General features: G+C 39.8%; 1 protein-coding gene across 3 annotated transcripts in view; it reads right to left on the bottom strand.

The window, feature by feature from the left end:
* The window catches only part of LSAMP (limbic system associated membrane protein), a 712,212-nt gene that overhangs the window by 314,530 nt on the left and 381,273 nt on the right, over nucleotides 1–16,409 (bottom strand). For all 3 annotated transcript variants that reach the window (XM_086320663.1, XM_086320641.1, XM_086320652.1), the window contains one exon: nucleotides 2,729–2,961. Coding sequence is in view for 2 of the 3 variants with exons in the window: in XM_086320641.1 (XP_086176767.1) it covers nucleotides 2,729–2,961 (233 nt within the window). In the remaining variant the exon portion in view is untranslated. The remainder of the gene's footprint in view (nucleotides 1–2,728; nucleotides 2,962–16,409) is intronic.

Genomic DNA, 16,409 nt, shown 5'->3' with positions numbered 1-16,409 from the left:
AGAATCTTTGATGTGGTGAAAACATGTACAATGGAGGCAAGGAGAAGGAGGCAGTGTGAATAAACAGCAGTAAAGGGGTGGACCCACTGACATAATCACAAAGTTGAACGTTCTAAGGGGAATTGAATCAGCCATCTGGTGCTAGATATCAAATGCCAGCATCCATATAACTGTCCAAAACATCTCCCTTCATAACTCAGGTTCAAGGAGGAAGCAACCTTTCATCATCGCCCTTACAAGAACAGGCTTTGTTGCTCATTTTTTCTTTTAAAGCAGTATGGTTAAAAAGAAAATACTATAATATCTTGAATCAAACAGATATGGGTTTGAAACCCAGTCCTAAGCCAAGAGGCAGCCTTGGGCAGTCTTATCATTTCTGAACTTCAAACTTTTTTCATATTTATAATAAAGTTATTAATAGCTACTTCATAATAACATTATTAGAAGCAAACAAGATAATGAATAAACAGTACCTCAACTGTATAGTTCTTTTCCATCTCTTAGTATTAAGTTAAACTCAATAACTTAATAGGGAAGTATAAGCAGCATGATCTGACCTAGTTCTAGCTCTAATTCTCTCAAGATTGTTGTGTTAGTAGCTAAAATGTACGTAGATGAATGAGGAAAAAGGAGGAAGGGCTTTGGGCACTTGGCACTAAGAACTCAAATAGGAATTTGCTGCTGCTGCTGCTGCTGCTAAGTCACTTCAGTTGTATCCGACTCTGCGTGACCCCATAGACAACAGCCCACGAGTCTCCCCCGTCCCTGGGATTCTCCAGGCAAGAACACTGGAGTGGGTTGCCATTTCCTTCTCCAATGCATGAAAGTGAAAAGTGAGAGTGAAGTCGCTCAGTCGTGTCTGACTCTTAGCGACCCCATGGACTGCAGCCTACCAGGCTCCTCCATCCATGAGATTTTCCAGGCAAGAGTACTGGAGTGGTTTGCCATTGCCTTCTCTGAAATAGGAATTTGGTAGTTCTTAAAAAGTCACAGCAAAAAAATTCCCATTCCAGTCGAATGTGCTTCAGTTTGATTCCTTGTCTGCTTGGTTCCAAACTACTCCCTGAACTCTCTGTGTGACCTTGAGCAAGTAAGCTAAACCTAATTAACTTCTGTTTCCTCATCTAGAAACCAAGGGATGTAATCCTCATATTGCCCAATTTTTTTCCTTGTAGGACAATATACATTCTCTAGCTGTGGTCTCCAGTGAGTTTCCAATAACATTAAAGACTGTGAAGGTATTAAAATTGTGTAGGAATTTCACAATATAATGTGTTGCTGGTCATTAGATACAATCTGTTCTAAGGGACCTTAAGTAAACTAATTACCCCCCCTCTCTTTGCCATTAAATGAGGTAGAAATTTTCCTTTTGTTTTGAAGTGTGTGTGTGCTTGTGGGCAGGCCTGTGTTGAAGAAGTTGCTAAGTTAACCTTTTACATATTTACACATCTATAGTTATGTTTACACACTTAAATGGACTGCCTGACATCCAAACCCTGGTGTCTCTTACTAAGGAACTCAAGCGCTGTCCTCTAAACTACAAGGAAAGACTCTGTGCTGTGCTGTGACAGGCACTTCGCAAGTCAGCAGACATGCCTTTTACAAGCAATAAAATGAAGCTGTCAGCCATTGCAAATGGACCAAGATAGAGGTCACATGACTAAACCACCCCTGCACAGGTACTCTCTGATGTATTTTACTCTGGTTTCAATCTATTAATCAGAGGAGTTGGGAGAGCAATAATTTAAATGCTGCAATAATCAATTCCATAACACATTAATAGAAGCTACAGTCAAACTTCGCATACAACTGACTGCACTGGAATCTTGACAGGAGTCCTAGGGCCATGCCTAATTTGCATTAAATTTACATAACATTGTAAATCAAGAATACATGAACACAGCCCTAATATTTGTTAGTACTTAGATCCTTCCTCTTAGATGGATTGAAACTGCTAGTGGTTTGACTCTGCTTGCAATAAAACTGTACAGATGATCAGCTTTGTTCTCATTCTGCAATTATGGGGAAAGGGCCCCAAGAGAGCTATAGTTTCGGGGCTTGCGTATGCCATTTAAGGTTTTGATCCTGTAAAACCATGACTCAGATGTGCCCTTGGAAACCCCAATCTGGAAGCAGATTATCCCCAATGATTTTGCAGATCTTCGTCATGGCACTTGCTCACAAATAACTTGCCATGAAATAGAGATACAAACTACAAAGAAAGCCAGCCAGCTGAGAGGATGCCAAGGCTTCTGGAAATTTTTATTTTTTCCAAATAACATTTACTATCAGAAAAAGAGATAATTAGTGATATTCTTTAAACTGAGGACAGATAGAAATCACACCTTCAGCAAAAGCATCCAGTATCCAACAGTGTGGAAAAGTGGACCTCACATGGTTCCAAGCATTCTGTGTGTTCTTGTGTCTCTGTGGACAGCTGTGGTCTTTGCTGTGTGTTATGACACTCAGGGTTAAGAGAAAACATTCTCACCAAGGTTATTGACTCACAGTGGCAAGACTCCTTTTTCTTTATCCTCCTCAGTTCTATTATTTAAAGTCTATACCCATTTAAAGTTTTTCTATGTAAAAAGAAAATAGATACTAAAGTGCCATAATGAATTTGGAATTTGCCACAACGAATCCTTTATTCCAGAAAGGATTACTCGAGTATTTTGTATGTCATGATTATTTTCTGCCGCCCGCCTCTCCTTTACCATCTTCTCCTTACCTTGCACGATCAAGTAAACTTGGGAGGTCTTCGGCTCATGTTGTGTCTGCACCGAGCAAGTGTAGGAACCCTCGTCGTAGACATCCACCTTCTGGATTCGCAGGCTGTACTCCAGAGAATGGCGTTTCTCCAGCTCAACCCGAGGGTCCAGAGACCACTTGTCATGCCCAGCAAAAATGATACCAGAACGGTTCAACCAGGCCACCTTTGAGTTCTTATCTTCTACAACGCACCTGGCAAAGTAGAACAATGACATTAGAGCCTTAGTTATACCCGGATCTGCATTCATTCTTCACACAATTTGTCTCAACAAGGCCAATCAAAAGAAATGACTGTGTGCAGGATGAATCATGGCCATGCCATTTCTTAAGAGTCCCGAATAGTGTCATAATTTCTCCTTTAAGATCTAATCCCCATCCACTGGATGGATGTCAGTATATCACACTCAATGGGTCAATAAACAATCAGGGAGAGTAATGCAGGCAAAGTTAAATGGATATCAACTTCCCATTGGATTATATTCTTCTTGTCTAGGAAAAGGTCATTGCATTTGTTTAAGTTACTTTGAGAATTAGGCAAATGATAATATGACACATTTACTCAGTTTTGAACTGCATGTATTCTTTCATTCAGTTCAGTTCAGTTCAATCACTCAGTCGTGTCTGACTCTTTGCGACTCCATGGACTACAGCACACCAGGCCTCCCTGTCCATCAGCCACTCCTGGAGCTTACTCAAACTCATGTCCATCAAGTTGGTTTTGCCATCCAACCATCTCATCCTCTGTCAGCCCCTTCTCCTCCTGCCTTCAATCTTTCCCAGCATCAGGGTCTTTCCCAATGAGTCAGTTCTTCGCATCAGGCAGCCAAAGTATTGGAGTTTCAGTTTCAGCACCAGTCCTTCCAATGAATATTCAGGACTGATCTCCTTTAGGATGGACTGGTTGGATCTCCTTGCTGTCCAAGGGACTCTCAAGAGTCTTCTCCAACACCACAGTTCAAAAGCATCAATTCTTTGGCACTCAGCTTTCTTTATAGTCCAACTCTCACATACATGACTCTGTATTGGACTCTCTCTCTATACAAGACTACTGGAATAACCATTGCTTTGACTAGTGGACCATTGTTGGCTATACTAATTCTTTAGTATTTCTTAAAGGCTTATGTGAAGGTGGATTCAAATTATGCCCCACCATTGAATCAACAGGAATTAGACCGAATTTTAGAGTTTACTTCTGATCATTCCAAGTTTGGAATGCCCACCCCCAGGAATGAGAAGTGTGTGAGCAGGTCTAGGGGTAAGTAGATAGGTATTGTAAACAAAATCAAAGCTCGTATCATCTTGCCTAAGTCTGGTTCCACCTTTTGAAGGGCAGCAGGTTGTAGGCTGGGAAGACAGCTTGCTACCAGCATTTCTAGCACAATAGAATGAATTCAATCTTTTCTAGTAGATAAAAAACTAATTATTCCAAGGAATATGAAGGGCAAAAATATTGATTTGAATAACTACTTATTTTAGAAACCTAAAAGGGTTTAATGGAGAAAATCATACTCCAATTGCAGCAAGAATCTGGAAACGGAAAAGTCAAGCCAAAAATTTTCTATACCTTTGGCAAGATTTATGTCTGCCCCACAGGGAGGTGGTCTCAGACTCTGTTCACAGCTGCAGAGCCAGCTGCTCAGTACTCTGGGGCATGAGGGACGGACAGAAGAAGCCAGGATCTTGACAGCAGAACAATAAAATGCCATGTTCCCCTGTGTTTTCCAAACTGAGTTCAATCCAGATTTTCTGTCTGGTTCAAACAGCCATGTGTGGACAGGAAGCTGGTACACTATCCACAGGTATAACTACATAAAGAGACAGAGTCCAATTCACCTCTTTTAAAAGAAGGAGGAATGTGGAATCTTTTAAAAATAACTCACTTATGGTGCAAAAAGCATTCTCATCCTATTATTTTGGGGTAAATTTCAAATTTTAGTAAAAATGAGATTTCATTTAATTACATGAGTGCATGATATAAAGGTTTTTCTTTTCCTCTTCGCTTATTTATTTTCAGAAACATAGGTAGATTAAGGGCTTCCCTGGTGGCTCAGTGGTAAAGAATCCACCTGCAATGCAGGAGCCACTGGAGATGTGGGTTCAATCCCTGGATCAGGAAGATTCCTTTGAGGAGAGCATGACAACCCATTTCAGTATTCTTGCCTGGTAAAATCCCATGGACAGTGGAGCCTGACAGACTATAGTCCATAGCGTTGCAACGAGTCAGAAATTAATGAAGCGACTGAGCACAGAACACATGTGGATTAAAATACCATTTAGTAGCTCCAATATATGTTTCTCTGCAATGCAGATATTATTGAGATCAATTATGCTTGATAATTTAAGACTCTTCTAAAGGGGAGGGCAAGGCTAACTTCATGAATGCTACTTGCTTCTCTCCTGACTCAATTTTACTTTCCCTCTTCCATTCCTTGGTGGTACCATGTCTCTGTCCTTGGTGGCATTTGTAGCAATTCTCAACTTAGAATTAGTTATGAACCAATTAATAGATTATTTGCTATCTTCCTCTAGATCAGTAATAAAGTTGCTGATGTAGGTCTCCTGTGTTTTTCTTTTCTACTGAGAATAATGGAAATTTCTCTTTGCCAAAGCATTTTAATTTTCTATCACATTTATTATTGGGTTGCTTTCATCATCTACACAGCCCAACACAGTAGTAACCAGTATGTTATAGCATAGAGGTGTACCTTAAATGGTGTTTAGCCTGGAGGAAGACTAGAATATGTTTATCTTGAGAAAATACATATATAAAACTATAAATAAAGAAATGGTATGGACCTAACAGAAGCAGAAGATATTAAGAAGAGGTGACAAGAATACACTGATCTATACAAAAAAGATCTTAATGACCTGGATAACCATGATGGTGTAATCACTCAACTACAGCCAGATATCTTGGAGTGCAAAGTCAAGTGGGCCTTAGGAAGCATCACTACAAACAAAGCTAGTGGAGGTTATGGAGTTCCAGCTGAGCTATTTCAAATTCTAAAAGATGATGCTGTGAAAGTGCTGCAATCACTATGCCAGCACATTTGGAAAACTCACCAGTGGCCACAGGACTGGGAAAGGTCAGTTTTCATTCCAATCTCAAAGAAGGCTAATGCCAAAGAATGTTCAAACTACCACACAATTGCACTCATTTCACATGCTAGCAAAGAAATGCTCAAAATCTTTCATGCTAGGCTTCAACAGTACATGAACTGAGAACTTCCAGATATACAAGCTGGATTTAGAAAAGACAGAGGAACCAGAGATCAAATTGCCAACGTCCATTGGATCATAGAAAAAACAAGAGAATTCCAGAAAAAAACATCTACTTCTGCTTCACTGACTATGCTAAATCCTTTGTGTGGATCACAATAAACTGTGAAAAATTCTTAAAGAGACGGGAATACTGGACCATCTTACCCGCCTCCTGAGAAACCTGTATGCAGGTCAAGAAGCCACAGTTAGAACCGGACATGGAACAACAAACTGGTTCCAAATTGGGAAAAGAGTACATCAAGGCTGTATATTGTTACCCTGCTTATTTAACTTATATGCAGAGTACAGCATGCAAAATGCTGGGCTGGATGAAGCACAATCTGGAATCAAGATTGCAGGGAGAAATATCAATAACCTCAGATATGTAGATGAAACCACCCTTATGGTAGAAAACAAAGAGGAACTAAAGAGCTTCTCAATGAAAGTGAAAGAGGAGAGTGAAAAAACTGGCTTTTAAAACTCAACATTAACAAAACAAAGATTATGGCATCCGGTCCCATACTTTATGGCAAATAGATGGGGAAACAATGGAAACAGTGACAGACTTTATTTTCTTGGGCTCCAAAATCACTGCAGATGGTGACTCCAGCCATGAAATTAAAAGACACTTGCTTCTTGGAAGAAAACCTATGATAAACCTAGACAGCATATTCAAAAGCAGAGACATCACTGCCAACAAAGGTCCCTTATAGTCAAAGCTATGGTTTTTCTGGTAGTTATGTATGGTTGTGAGAGTTGGACCATAAATAAGGCTAAGCATCAAAGAATTGATGCTTTGAACTCTGGTGTTGGAGAAGACTCTTGAGAGTCCCTTGGATAGCAAGGAGATTAAACTGCTGCTGCTGCTGCTGCTAAGTCGTTTCAGTCGTGTCCGACTCTGTGACCCCATGGACTGCAGCCCACCAGGCTTCTCGGTCCATGGGATTCTCCAGGCAATAACACTGGAGTGGGTTGCCATTTCCTTCTCCAATGCATGAAAGTGGAAAGTGAAAGTGACGTTGCTCAATCGTGTCTGACTCTTAGCGACCCCATGGACTGCAGCCTACCAGGCTCCTCCATCCATGGGATTTTCCTGGCAACAGTACTGGAGTGGGTTGCCATTGCCTTCTCCGGAGATCAAACTAGTCAATTGTAAAGGAAATCAAACCTGAATATTTATTGGAAGAACTGACACTGCAGGTGAAGTCCAATATTTTGGCCATCTGATGCGAAGAGCCAACTCACTGGAAAAGACTCTGAGCTGGGAAAGATTGAAGGCAGGAGGAGAAGGGGATGACAGAGGATGAGATGGTTGGATGGCATCACCAACTCAATGGACATGAGTTTGAGCAAACTCTGGGGGATGTGAAGGTCAGAGAAGTCTAGCATGCTGCAGTCCATGGGGTCACAAAGAGTCAGACAGGGCTGAGGGACAACAACAATACATATATATTTTGTCTTATTCATTAGGGTACCTCCAAGCACTAATATGGTATGAAACAGACCTTGGTACATGCCCGTCATATGAACCAGCAGTGTCACATATGCTGAAAGAGGATATATGGTTACCTATATTCCACTCCTCCCATCCCGAGCCCTTACAGCATCCACTAATGAACTGCTCGAATTTCATTATTAGTGAAAGGCAGAGTTTCTAAGTGGAATCTTTTGGGTCCTTTGGACACTTTAGCAATTTTTTTTCCTGCGGAAAAGTTAAAATTAGCACATAGATCATTACTCCAAATTATTCTCTGAGAGAGTTCAGATCTATCTTACCTAAAGAAGTAATTGACTATTTCAGCAAAATTGCCAGACCCATGAAAATGCATCTACCGAAACAGTACAAAGTTATGTGGAAATTCTGCTGTGACGGTCCACATGGTATTTTATTTGTATATTGTGTTTTATTCAGATTTATTTTTCATAATTTCTCCTTTACTTCCAAATAAGTGAAAGGAACACTAGAATACATACATACACACATACACTCACACTTTTCACTCATCAATATGATTAGCCAACTTCACGCACCAGAGCACAATGTAGCATTTTTAAAAAGGAAATTGAGACTCCTCCAGATATTTAAGGGTTCTTCTTTTATGCAGCTAATGGTTCAGAGTAAGTGTGTTGACTTTATAAACTAGAAAATAATCTTTCTACAACATGGCTAAAACATTCACAATGAAAAATGAGCAAAAAAAATCATAATTTTAGAGTTAATTTAACATTAAGAACGTTTAAATCTTGATTTAAAGTGGCAACTATTTTAAACCATAAGAAGTGCATATAAGAGAAAAGACGATCAAAGTCAAAGTAATAGTCTCAACTACAGAAAAGTGTAGAAGTTTTGTTTGTTAAATGAAAATAACCGGTCACATAGGATAGTCACAGATGCCTAGCTATTGGGAAATGAGGAAATGCCAATTAAAGAGAGTGCTGGGTCCCAGCAAGTGCTGACTGGCCAGTAAGCATCATAACCTTGCATCTGAAGTTAAGTGGCTTAAATGTCTATTAGGCATGCCTGTGGAGTGAGTGTTCTCATGCCATACCATTGTAATATGGCAATAAATGATCCCCCACCCAGAATGCTGCTTCAGTACCAATCTAGTTCAAAAATAAATACCTAGGCACTTCATCTTCTAAATCGGCTCTGGCCAAAGCAGGGAAAGAACAAAGAGACACATTTTTCAAATCTGTGTTATGTGTTGTTTGGATTTAATAGAATGTTTCCTTTAAAAGCTTAGGATACACAAATCATTCCAGGATTTAGAAAGGACTGCATGGTAAAGACAGTAAGTGTTGGTCCCAAGAAGAGAGGGCAGGGACTGACCCTCCACTCTGGGTGGGATTTCTGGCAGGTGGCTGAGGCCATGAGGATATAATACAAAGTGTCGCCTTTCCAGGAAATCTTGATTAGCACCCCATCCTTTTACTTGGCTCCTTCTTATTACTCCCCAATGTATTTGAGTTATCTGTACTTTTCTTTCCTCATAAGCTTATTAATGAGAGTGACCCTCAAGAAGTCACCTATGGAACTGAACCTTCATGGGGCCAACAGAATAACCCACCATGTACACAGTAGGCACTTGCTAAAATGTGGAATAAATAAACTGAATTTAACAAACTGCTATTAGATCAATTATCAAATATTAGTTAATTATTTAATAGGTACAGTATAGACAGTAACTATTTTAACTTTTCTTAACTAATAATTAAAATTTTCAGATACATAGGGAAAATTTAAAGAGAATTACTCAGTATGGAATTAACGTGAAATCAAGAGAGAAATAATTGTTATCAATGAAGAAAAATCATTCCCGGGAACTAAATAATCTATATCACACATTAAAAACAGTGAAAAGAAGTATAAAGCACTAGATAAACATTTAGTGAGTTGCCCACATTAACCACGAACCCACAAATTTCACATTATTACTTACCTTAACTATGAACCTATGATTTTTTTTTTCAAATCAGCTTTAAAAAAATAAAAAGAAAGGGAAGCAAACACATTTCCAACTTCCCTGTTCAGCATGTCTGAATCCATAAAACTGTCACAAAAAATCAATTTACCCATAAAAATTCTCAAGCATTGGATCTCTGTAAGTAGGTTACACCAAGTATATTATGCGCAGGTACATAAATAGGTACATTGACAATTCTACTCATACTGCATCAAGTCTGGGGATTACACTTCCAAAACAAAGAATTTAATTGGAGGCAGAAAGAAATGCTAAATTTGGTTTGAACCAATAGATGGCTTAATAACATATTTACTGACAGTACATCCTTGATGTAAGTGATACACATCTAACAGATATTAAGCCCGTTCAGTTGCTACTAGACACAGCTCATTTCTAATAAACATTACTGGCTGCTATAAATGGACCGAGTTAGTATTTATATTTATTCAGACTTTACTTTTGAAGACTATAATTTGGTATTTATTCTACAATAACAAATAAATATATTTTACTTAGTTTCACACCAGTTATCTGCCTTCATACTTTTTAACTATACAGACTGGGGAAAGTGTAGCTGGATGGGTGAGAGAGATTTGTTTCTTAGATTAAGAAAGAACAGTGAGATGAGTGGTTTTTAAGCGGGGGCAATTTGTGCTTCCAGATGATATTTGGTAATATCTGAAGACATTTTTTTGAATATCACAATTGGAAAGAGGAGGCTGTTTCTGGTATCTGGTGGGTAGAGGCCAAGAATGCTGCTGAATCTCCTACAATGTAAAGGATACCCCAACAACAAAGACAAATCCCAAGTGAAATGTTGGCAGGGCTGAAGTTGAAAAAGTTGAGTTAGACCTTGGTCCCTTGGTTTAAAGATCTGGGAGCATAAGTCAAACATCTACAGGGCAATGCTGTTTTTTTTTTTCATAAGCTGCTACTGCTGCTGCCAAGTAGCTTCAGTCGTGTCTGACTCTGTGCGACCCCACAGACGGCAGCCCACCAGGCTCCCCCGTCCCTGGGATTCTCCAGGCAAGAACAGTGGAGTGGGTTGCCATTTCCTTCTCCAGTGCATGAAAGGGAAAAGTGAAAGGGAAGTCGCTCAGTCGGGTCCGACTCTTAGCAACCCCATGGACTGCAGCCCACCAGGCTCCTCTACCCATGGGATTTTCCAGGCAAGAGTACAGGAGTGGGGTGCCATTGCCTTTCATAAGCATATACTCCTAAATTTATAAGCATTTAATTGCCACCGGCAAAGCCCTTGAATTATAAGTCACATTTGTGACAGAGACACTACAATGAAGAGTAGTGATACTCTGGTTATAAGGTAATAGTTAAGGAATCATGCTGCTTTGTATTTTAGAGTCTTAATTATACAACAGTGTAATCTTGTACTTTGCTGATAGTACAAGAGAAAGCTATAACTTAGTTCCTTCCTAAATTAATGCTGGAGAAATCATTTGACCTCAGTGTTTGTTTGTTTGTTTTTAAATGGGTCAGTAATACTTAGGACAGGTAAGGGAGAATCAATTCAGTCAGGGCAAATTTGACTTTTTAAGGAAATAATTAGCCTTTATTCATAGAAGAACTATTTTTTAAAAATTAACTTCTACTATTTTTTTCACATCTGTAATGTTTTTCTCTTTTACAAGATGTGGGATGATTCCAGATACGGATGGGAAGTCTTTAGGAATGTGTTAGCCCTTTATTTTGATGCCTTCTGCTTTATAACTTTAACCCTACAAATGAAACCCTTAATGAAGCAACGAAATTATCTCATTTTCCACTAGAAAGAAAGACACTTGGTCTGGAAATTCATCTGGTTCATTCTCAGCATTACAGCGTGCCATTAGCAAATGCTCTAAGCAGAGGCAATAAAGTATCAGAAATATCCCAAATTCTCCTGTGTCAAAAGTCATTACTCTGGGACTTTCCTGGTGGTCCAGTGGCTAAGATTCTGTGCTACCAATAGAAGGGGCCTGGGTTTGATCCCTGGTCAGGGAATTATTAAAAATCCCACCTGCAGCAACTAAGAGTTTGCATGGTGCAACTAAAAATTCCACATGCCCCAGCTAAAGATCCCAAATGCCACAAATAAGACCTGGCACAGCCAATAAATCAAAATAAATATGCAAATAAAAAGTCATTAGTCTGATTTTATCCTATTAGTATAATGAAATCTAGCAACACATATACAAACACATTTTTAAAAATACTAAATTAGTTAAAAGCCAAATTTAAAGAATTTTGAGTTATTAAACATTTTGGATCATCTCTGCTTTATTACCATATTCTAAGATTAAACTCTCAGTGGGTAAAGAATACACCAGCAGTGCAAGAGACACGAGTTTGATCCTTGGGTCAGGCAGATCCCCTAGAGGAGGAAATGGCAACCCACTCAAGTATTTTTGCCTGAAAAATCCCATGGACAGAATAGCCTGGCAGGCTAGAGTCCACAGGGTCACAAGGGGTCGGACATGACTGAGCAACTGACCACACACATACACAAGATTAAACTCCGAAAGAAATAAGAGAATTGTGGTGATTCATTGCTGACCTTCAGTCACTCCTGCTTCCCTTGCCTGTGACAAGAAGCTTCAGTTTTCTAGCTGCCTTACTCCCATCTCTACTTCTTTCCAGTCTTGACTTCTGGCTTGACCACTGCCTGCACATTCTATTTTTCCTGTGCATATCTGCTCTATTAAACTTGATATTCTTTAGGTAGAAACTGATCTAGATTTATGACAGTTTATTTTCCTTGATTCATCCTGAATTTTTAGTCCAATTAACAATGACACCACTGAACCATTGAATGACACCAACGAACAATGACAACATTTACATGATAGGATCATCTCCTCCCCCATGGTTCTCTGTACACATTCATGCACAAGTCCCTGCACGCACATATGTATATGCACACACAGTAGTGATGGATGCTCAAAAGGATGAGAATACAGAGGCAGTAAACCACAGGAATCCGATTCAGGTGAACCTATTGCTGGTCACAGTGATTCAGCAATCTGCCTACTAGCGATGGAATATGCACTGTTTAGTTCCTGAAGATAACTGATTTAAGTTCTGACCTTCAGTCTATTTCCTATTGCCAAACAGGTGAGTCATTTAGACTTTCTGTATCTTAGTTTTTTCATAAGTAAAATGAAGTTCATGATACTTTCCCTGACCTCTCGGAAGCAGTCTTACAGTAGCTCTATGAATAAAATGATGTGATGTACCTGGAAATATTTCATAAGATGTAAAACAATATCTATGCTTATACTTTACCATGGTAACATATGGTAGATAAAAAGGAAATGGTCATATATAGGGATGACTATGGGACGGGGGAGTCTGGTGGGCTGCCATCTATGGGGTCACACAGAGTTGGACACGACTGAAGCGACTTAGCAGCAGCAGCAGCAGCATAAGGAAAATAATGATTTATACAAATCATTCAACAACTTTCTCTCTTTATAGAATGGTATCTACTAAATACATAAAATCAATAATGCCTTTCTTTACAGTCTCAATTTACATTAGTTATTTGCATGTGCTAAGTGTTCTTGCCTGGAGAATCCCAGGGACGGGGGAGCCTGGTGGGCTGCTGTCTATGGGGTTGCACAGAGTTGGACACGACTGAAGCAACTCAGCAGCAGCAGCAGCATACTAACAAAGCATCCTTTCTGCAACTGAGTTATTATCTATTAGGATGATTATCATCCATGAGAACAAAAGAAAAAAAAATATCCACAGTGGCAAACAGTAAAGCCAGGCCAGTCTGCCATCCCCAGAGCAGTAAAAAGTCCTCCCTAGACATGCTTTCTGTCTTTTACTATCACTAGGGAGCATCTGGTCCAGCCATGAGTGCATTCTCACGTATGCATATATATGTGTGTGTTGCTCTATTTTCAGGTTCATATTCTTAAAGGAGCATAAATACATATTACATGAAGGTGGTACAGGTGAGGAGAAGGGCAAGCAGAGAAGGAGCAGAACCACCAAATTAAGAGTTGAGTACAGCTCCACAGTCAGTTCTAGAACAACCTGTGTTCCTCTGGTTGTCACATCAACAGTGTCTCTCTACATTTACATAAAAAATGAAAAAGAGGAAGACAAAAATTTTGAAAAGAAAATCTGAGATTGAGACCAGGAGAAAACTGATTTCTATCCCAGTCACAAGTGGAGTTTGGATCAGTCCCAGGAATATTTATATATGGTTAGAAATAGCTCCTCTTGGTTCATTTGAAGAATCCTGGTCCCTTTAGAAAATAAATCACCACCTTAATCATACAATAATTCAAGATTCCCCATTTTCTTGTCACTGGTAGGGTGGAAAAGCCACGGGTTCTGTAGTATAGTAGCTTTAGGCAAGTTACTTAGTGACACAGAAAATAGGTTTAGGCTGAGAAGCCAGTTTCCTGCTCTGCATTTTCGTTCCATCATGTTCTCCACTCTGTGATCTTGGGACATTTGCTTACCTCTCTATGCCTGGTTTTTCTCATCTGTAAAATGAAAACTACAGTAGTATCTACTTCAATGAGTAGTTGTAATGCTTAAGTAAGGTTAGTTTGAAACATATAGAGCAGTGTCAGGCCCTAAATGGGTCCACTCTTACTGAAAAGCTTCAGTGTTTTTCTTTAGCGAAACAGAAACAATTACTATATCTCCATATTGTGATCATTAAATGGGATAAAGTATTAAGAGTACCTAGCGAGCTACCTCTTGCCTGGAAAATCCCATGGATGGAGGAGCCTGGTGGGCTGCAGTCCATGGGGTCGCAAAGAGTCGGACACGACTGAGCGACTTCACTGTCACTTTTCACTTTCATGTATTAGAGAAGGAAATGGCAACCCATTCCAGTGTTCTTGCCTGGAGAATCCCAGGGACGGGGGAGCCTGCTGGGCTGCCGTCTATGGGGTTGCACAGAGTCGGACACGACTGAAGTGACTTAGCAGCAGCAGCAGCGAGCTACAGTGGAAACAGTGTCAGACTTTATTTTTTGGGGCTCCAAAATCATTGCAGATGGTGACTGCAGCCATGATATTAAAAGATGCTTACTCCTTGGAAGAAAAGTTATGATCAACCTAGATAGCATATTCAAAAGCAGAGACATTACTTTGCCAACAAAGGTCCATCTAGTCAAGGCTATGGTTTTTCCAGTGGTCATGTATGGATGTAAGAGTTGGACTGTGAAGAAAGCTGAGCACCAAAGAATTGATGCTTTTAAACTGTGGTGTTGGAGAAGACTCTTGAGAGTCCTTTGGACTGCAAGGAGATCCAACCAGTCCATTCTGAAGGAGATCAGCCCTGGGATTTCTTTGGAAGGAATGATGCTAAAGCTGAAACTCCAGTACTTTGGCCACCTCATGCGAAGAGTTGACTCATTGGAAAAGACTCTGATGCTGGGAGGGATTGGGGGCAGGAGGAGAAGGGGATGACAGAGGATGAGATGGCTGGATGGCATTACTGACTCAATGGACGTGAGTCTGAGTGAACTCCGGGAGTTGGTGATGGACAGGGAGGCCTGGCGTGCTGCGATTCATGGGGTCACAAAGAGTCGGACATGACTGAGCGACTGAACTGAACTGAGCGAGCTTTGGAAGAGCCTAAAAAATCTTTGTGCCCATCACTTTTCATAATTTGAATCTAGGAAATTTTCCTGTAGAAATCTCATTTTGGAGCTAAATTCAGATAGCTCCAGGTATTGTTGTTTAATTCAATTTCTTGTTTAGTAATAGGCATATCTTGGGAAACCTCCTTTCAGGGGCCTAGGTTCTCCTATGTCTGGTCCCTATGAATGATAGTCAGTCCTCAAAAGTCTGCAAGTATGAAATTGAAAGCAGGATAATGCAGCATGGTTACAGTGCAGCCATGTAAATTGAGGCTCTAATGCCATTTCTGGAACTTTCTTAGAGGATTTGTGGCATACATGTGCCTAGGGAGCTCCGGCCTTGAATGCCTCACCACTTGTGATCAGATAGAATGATCTCTCTTTAGGTCAGCCTGGACAGAGGACAACAAAAGGTCCATGTTGTACTTTCTGATCTGCTGCGATCTGCTGGTCAGACATCCGAGTTCCTCCTAGGTGAGGCTATGACATGTGGACCCTCAGTTGCAAGAACAAGGCTGGTTTCTTCTTCTCAGTGCCTGAGTGGCAATTACACTCTCACAGAAGTAGGAAGAAGCTAAACCCCTTTGTTCCCCTTTGAACTGTGGATTCTCTTCTTTCCTTCTGACTAGGCTGAGTGAGGATGAGAAGCAATTTTAAAGTTGCTTTTGTTTTGATTCTTGCTATAAGTCCCTGTTTCTGTGAAAAATCTCTCTCATTTAGAAGGAGAAAAAAAAAAAAAACTGCCTTTAAGTTGTACCTTTGAAAGAATAAAATTAGTCTTGGAATCCTGGCTCCAATTTCTAGTTAAAATTTTCAGTCACTATGCAATTAAAAACAACTCCACAGCTATTTAAAGAAAATGTTGTTGCCTTCTGAGTCATTACAAAGTAAATATAAAAAATATGCTAAGTTCTCGAAGGGAAAAAAAAATGGGCTTTGTACCACAAAGGGTTTACTCTTTATCTCCTTCCAGCAGTAAGGAAAAATAAAAGTGCTAACAATAAATTATAATGCACTTAGGCTGAGCATCCTGGTGTATGAGGCATGGATGAGGCTACAAAGTCAGGAGACTATTTTCCATAAGTCTGACTTGAAAACCCAGGCCCTTCCTCCTTTATAGTCTTATCATACCCAGCATTATGTAAATATTATCATTGGAGCAGAATCAAGTTAGAATATGACTCATCATTACATGCATTTAGATATAATTTGGATCAAATTTGTGCCCTCTAAGATATGACAGTTAATAGATATAGCATGTTTGATATAACAGTTAACATATAGTAAGTATGTAAATAAATAATGAAACT

This window comes from Bos grunniens, chromosome 1, assembly GCF_055505025.1.
Source record: "Bos grunniens cultivar Pamir isolate PY7600 chromosome 1, Bosgru_T2T1.0, whole genome shotgun sequence".
In the NCBI taxonomy this organism is placed as follows: Eukaryota; Metazoa; Chordata; class Mammalia; order Artiodactyla; family Bovidae; genus Bos; species Bos grunniens.
Note: the sequence above shows the minus strand (reverse complement) of the source record. Positions and strands in the feature narration are given on the sequence as shown.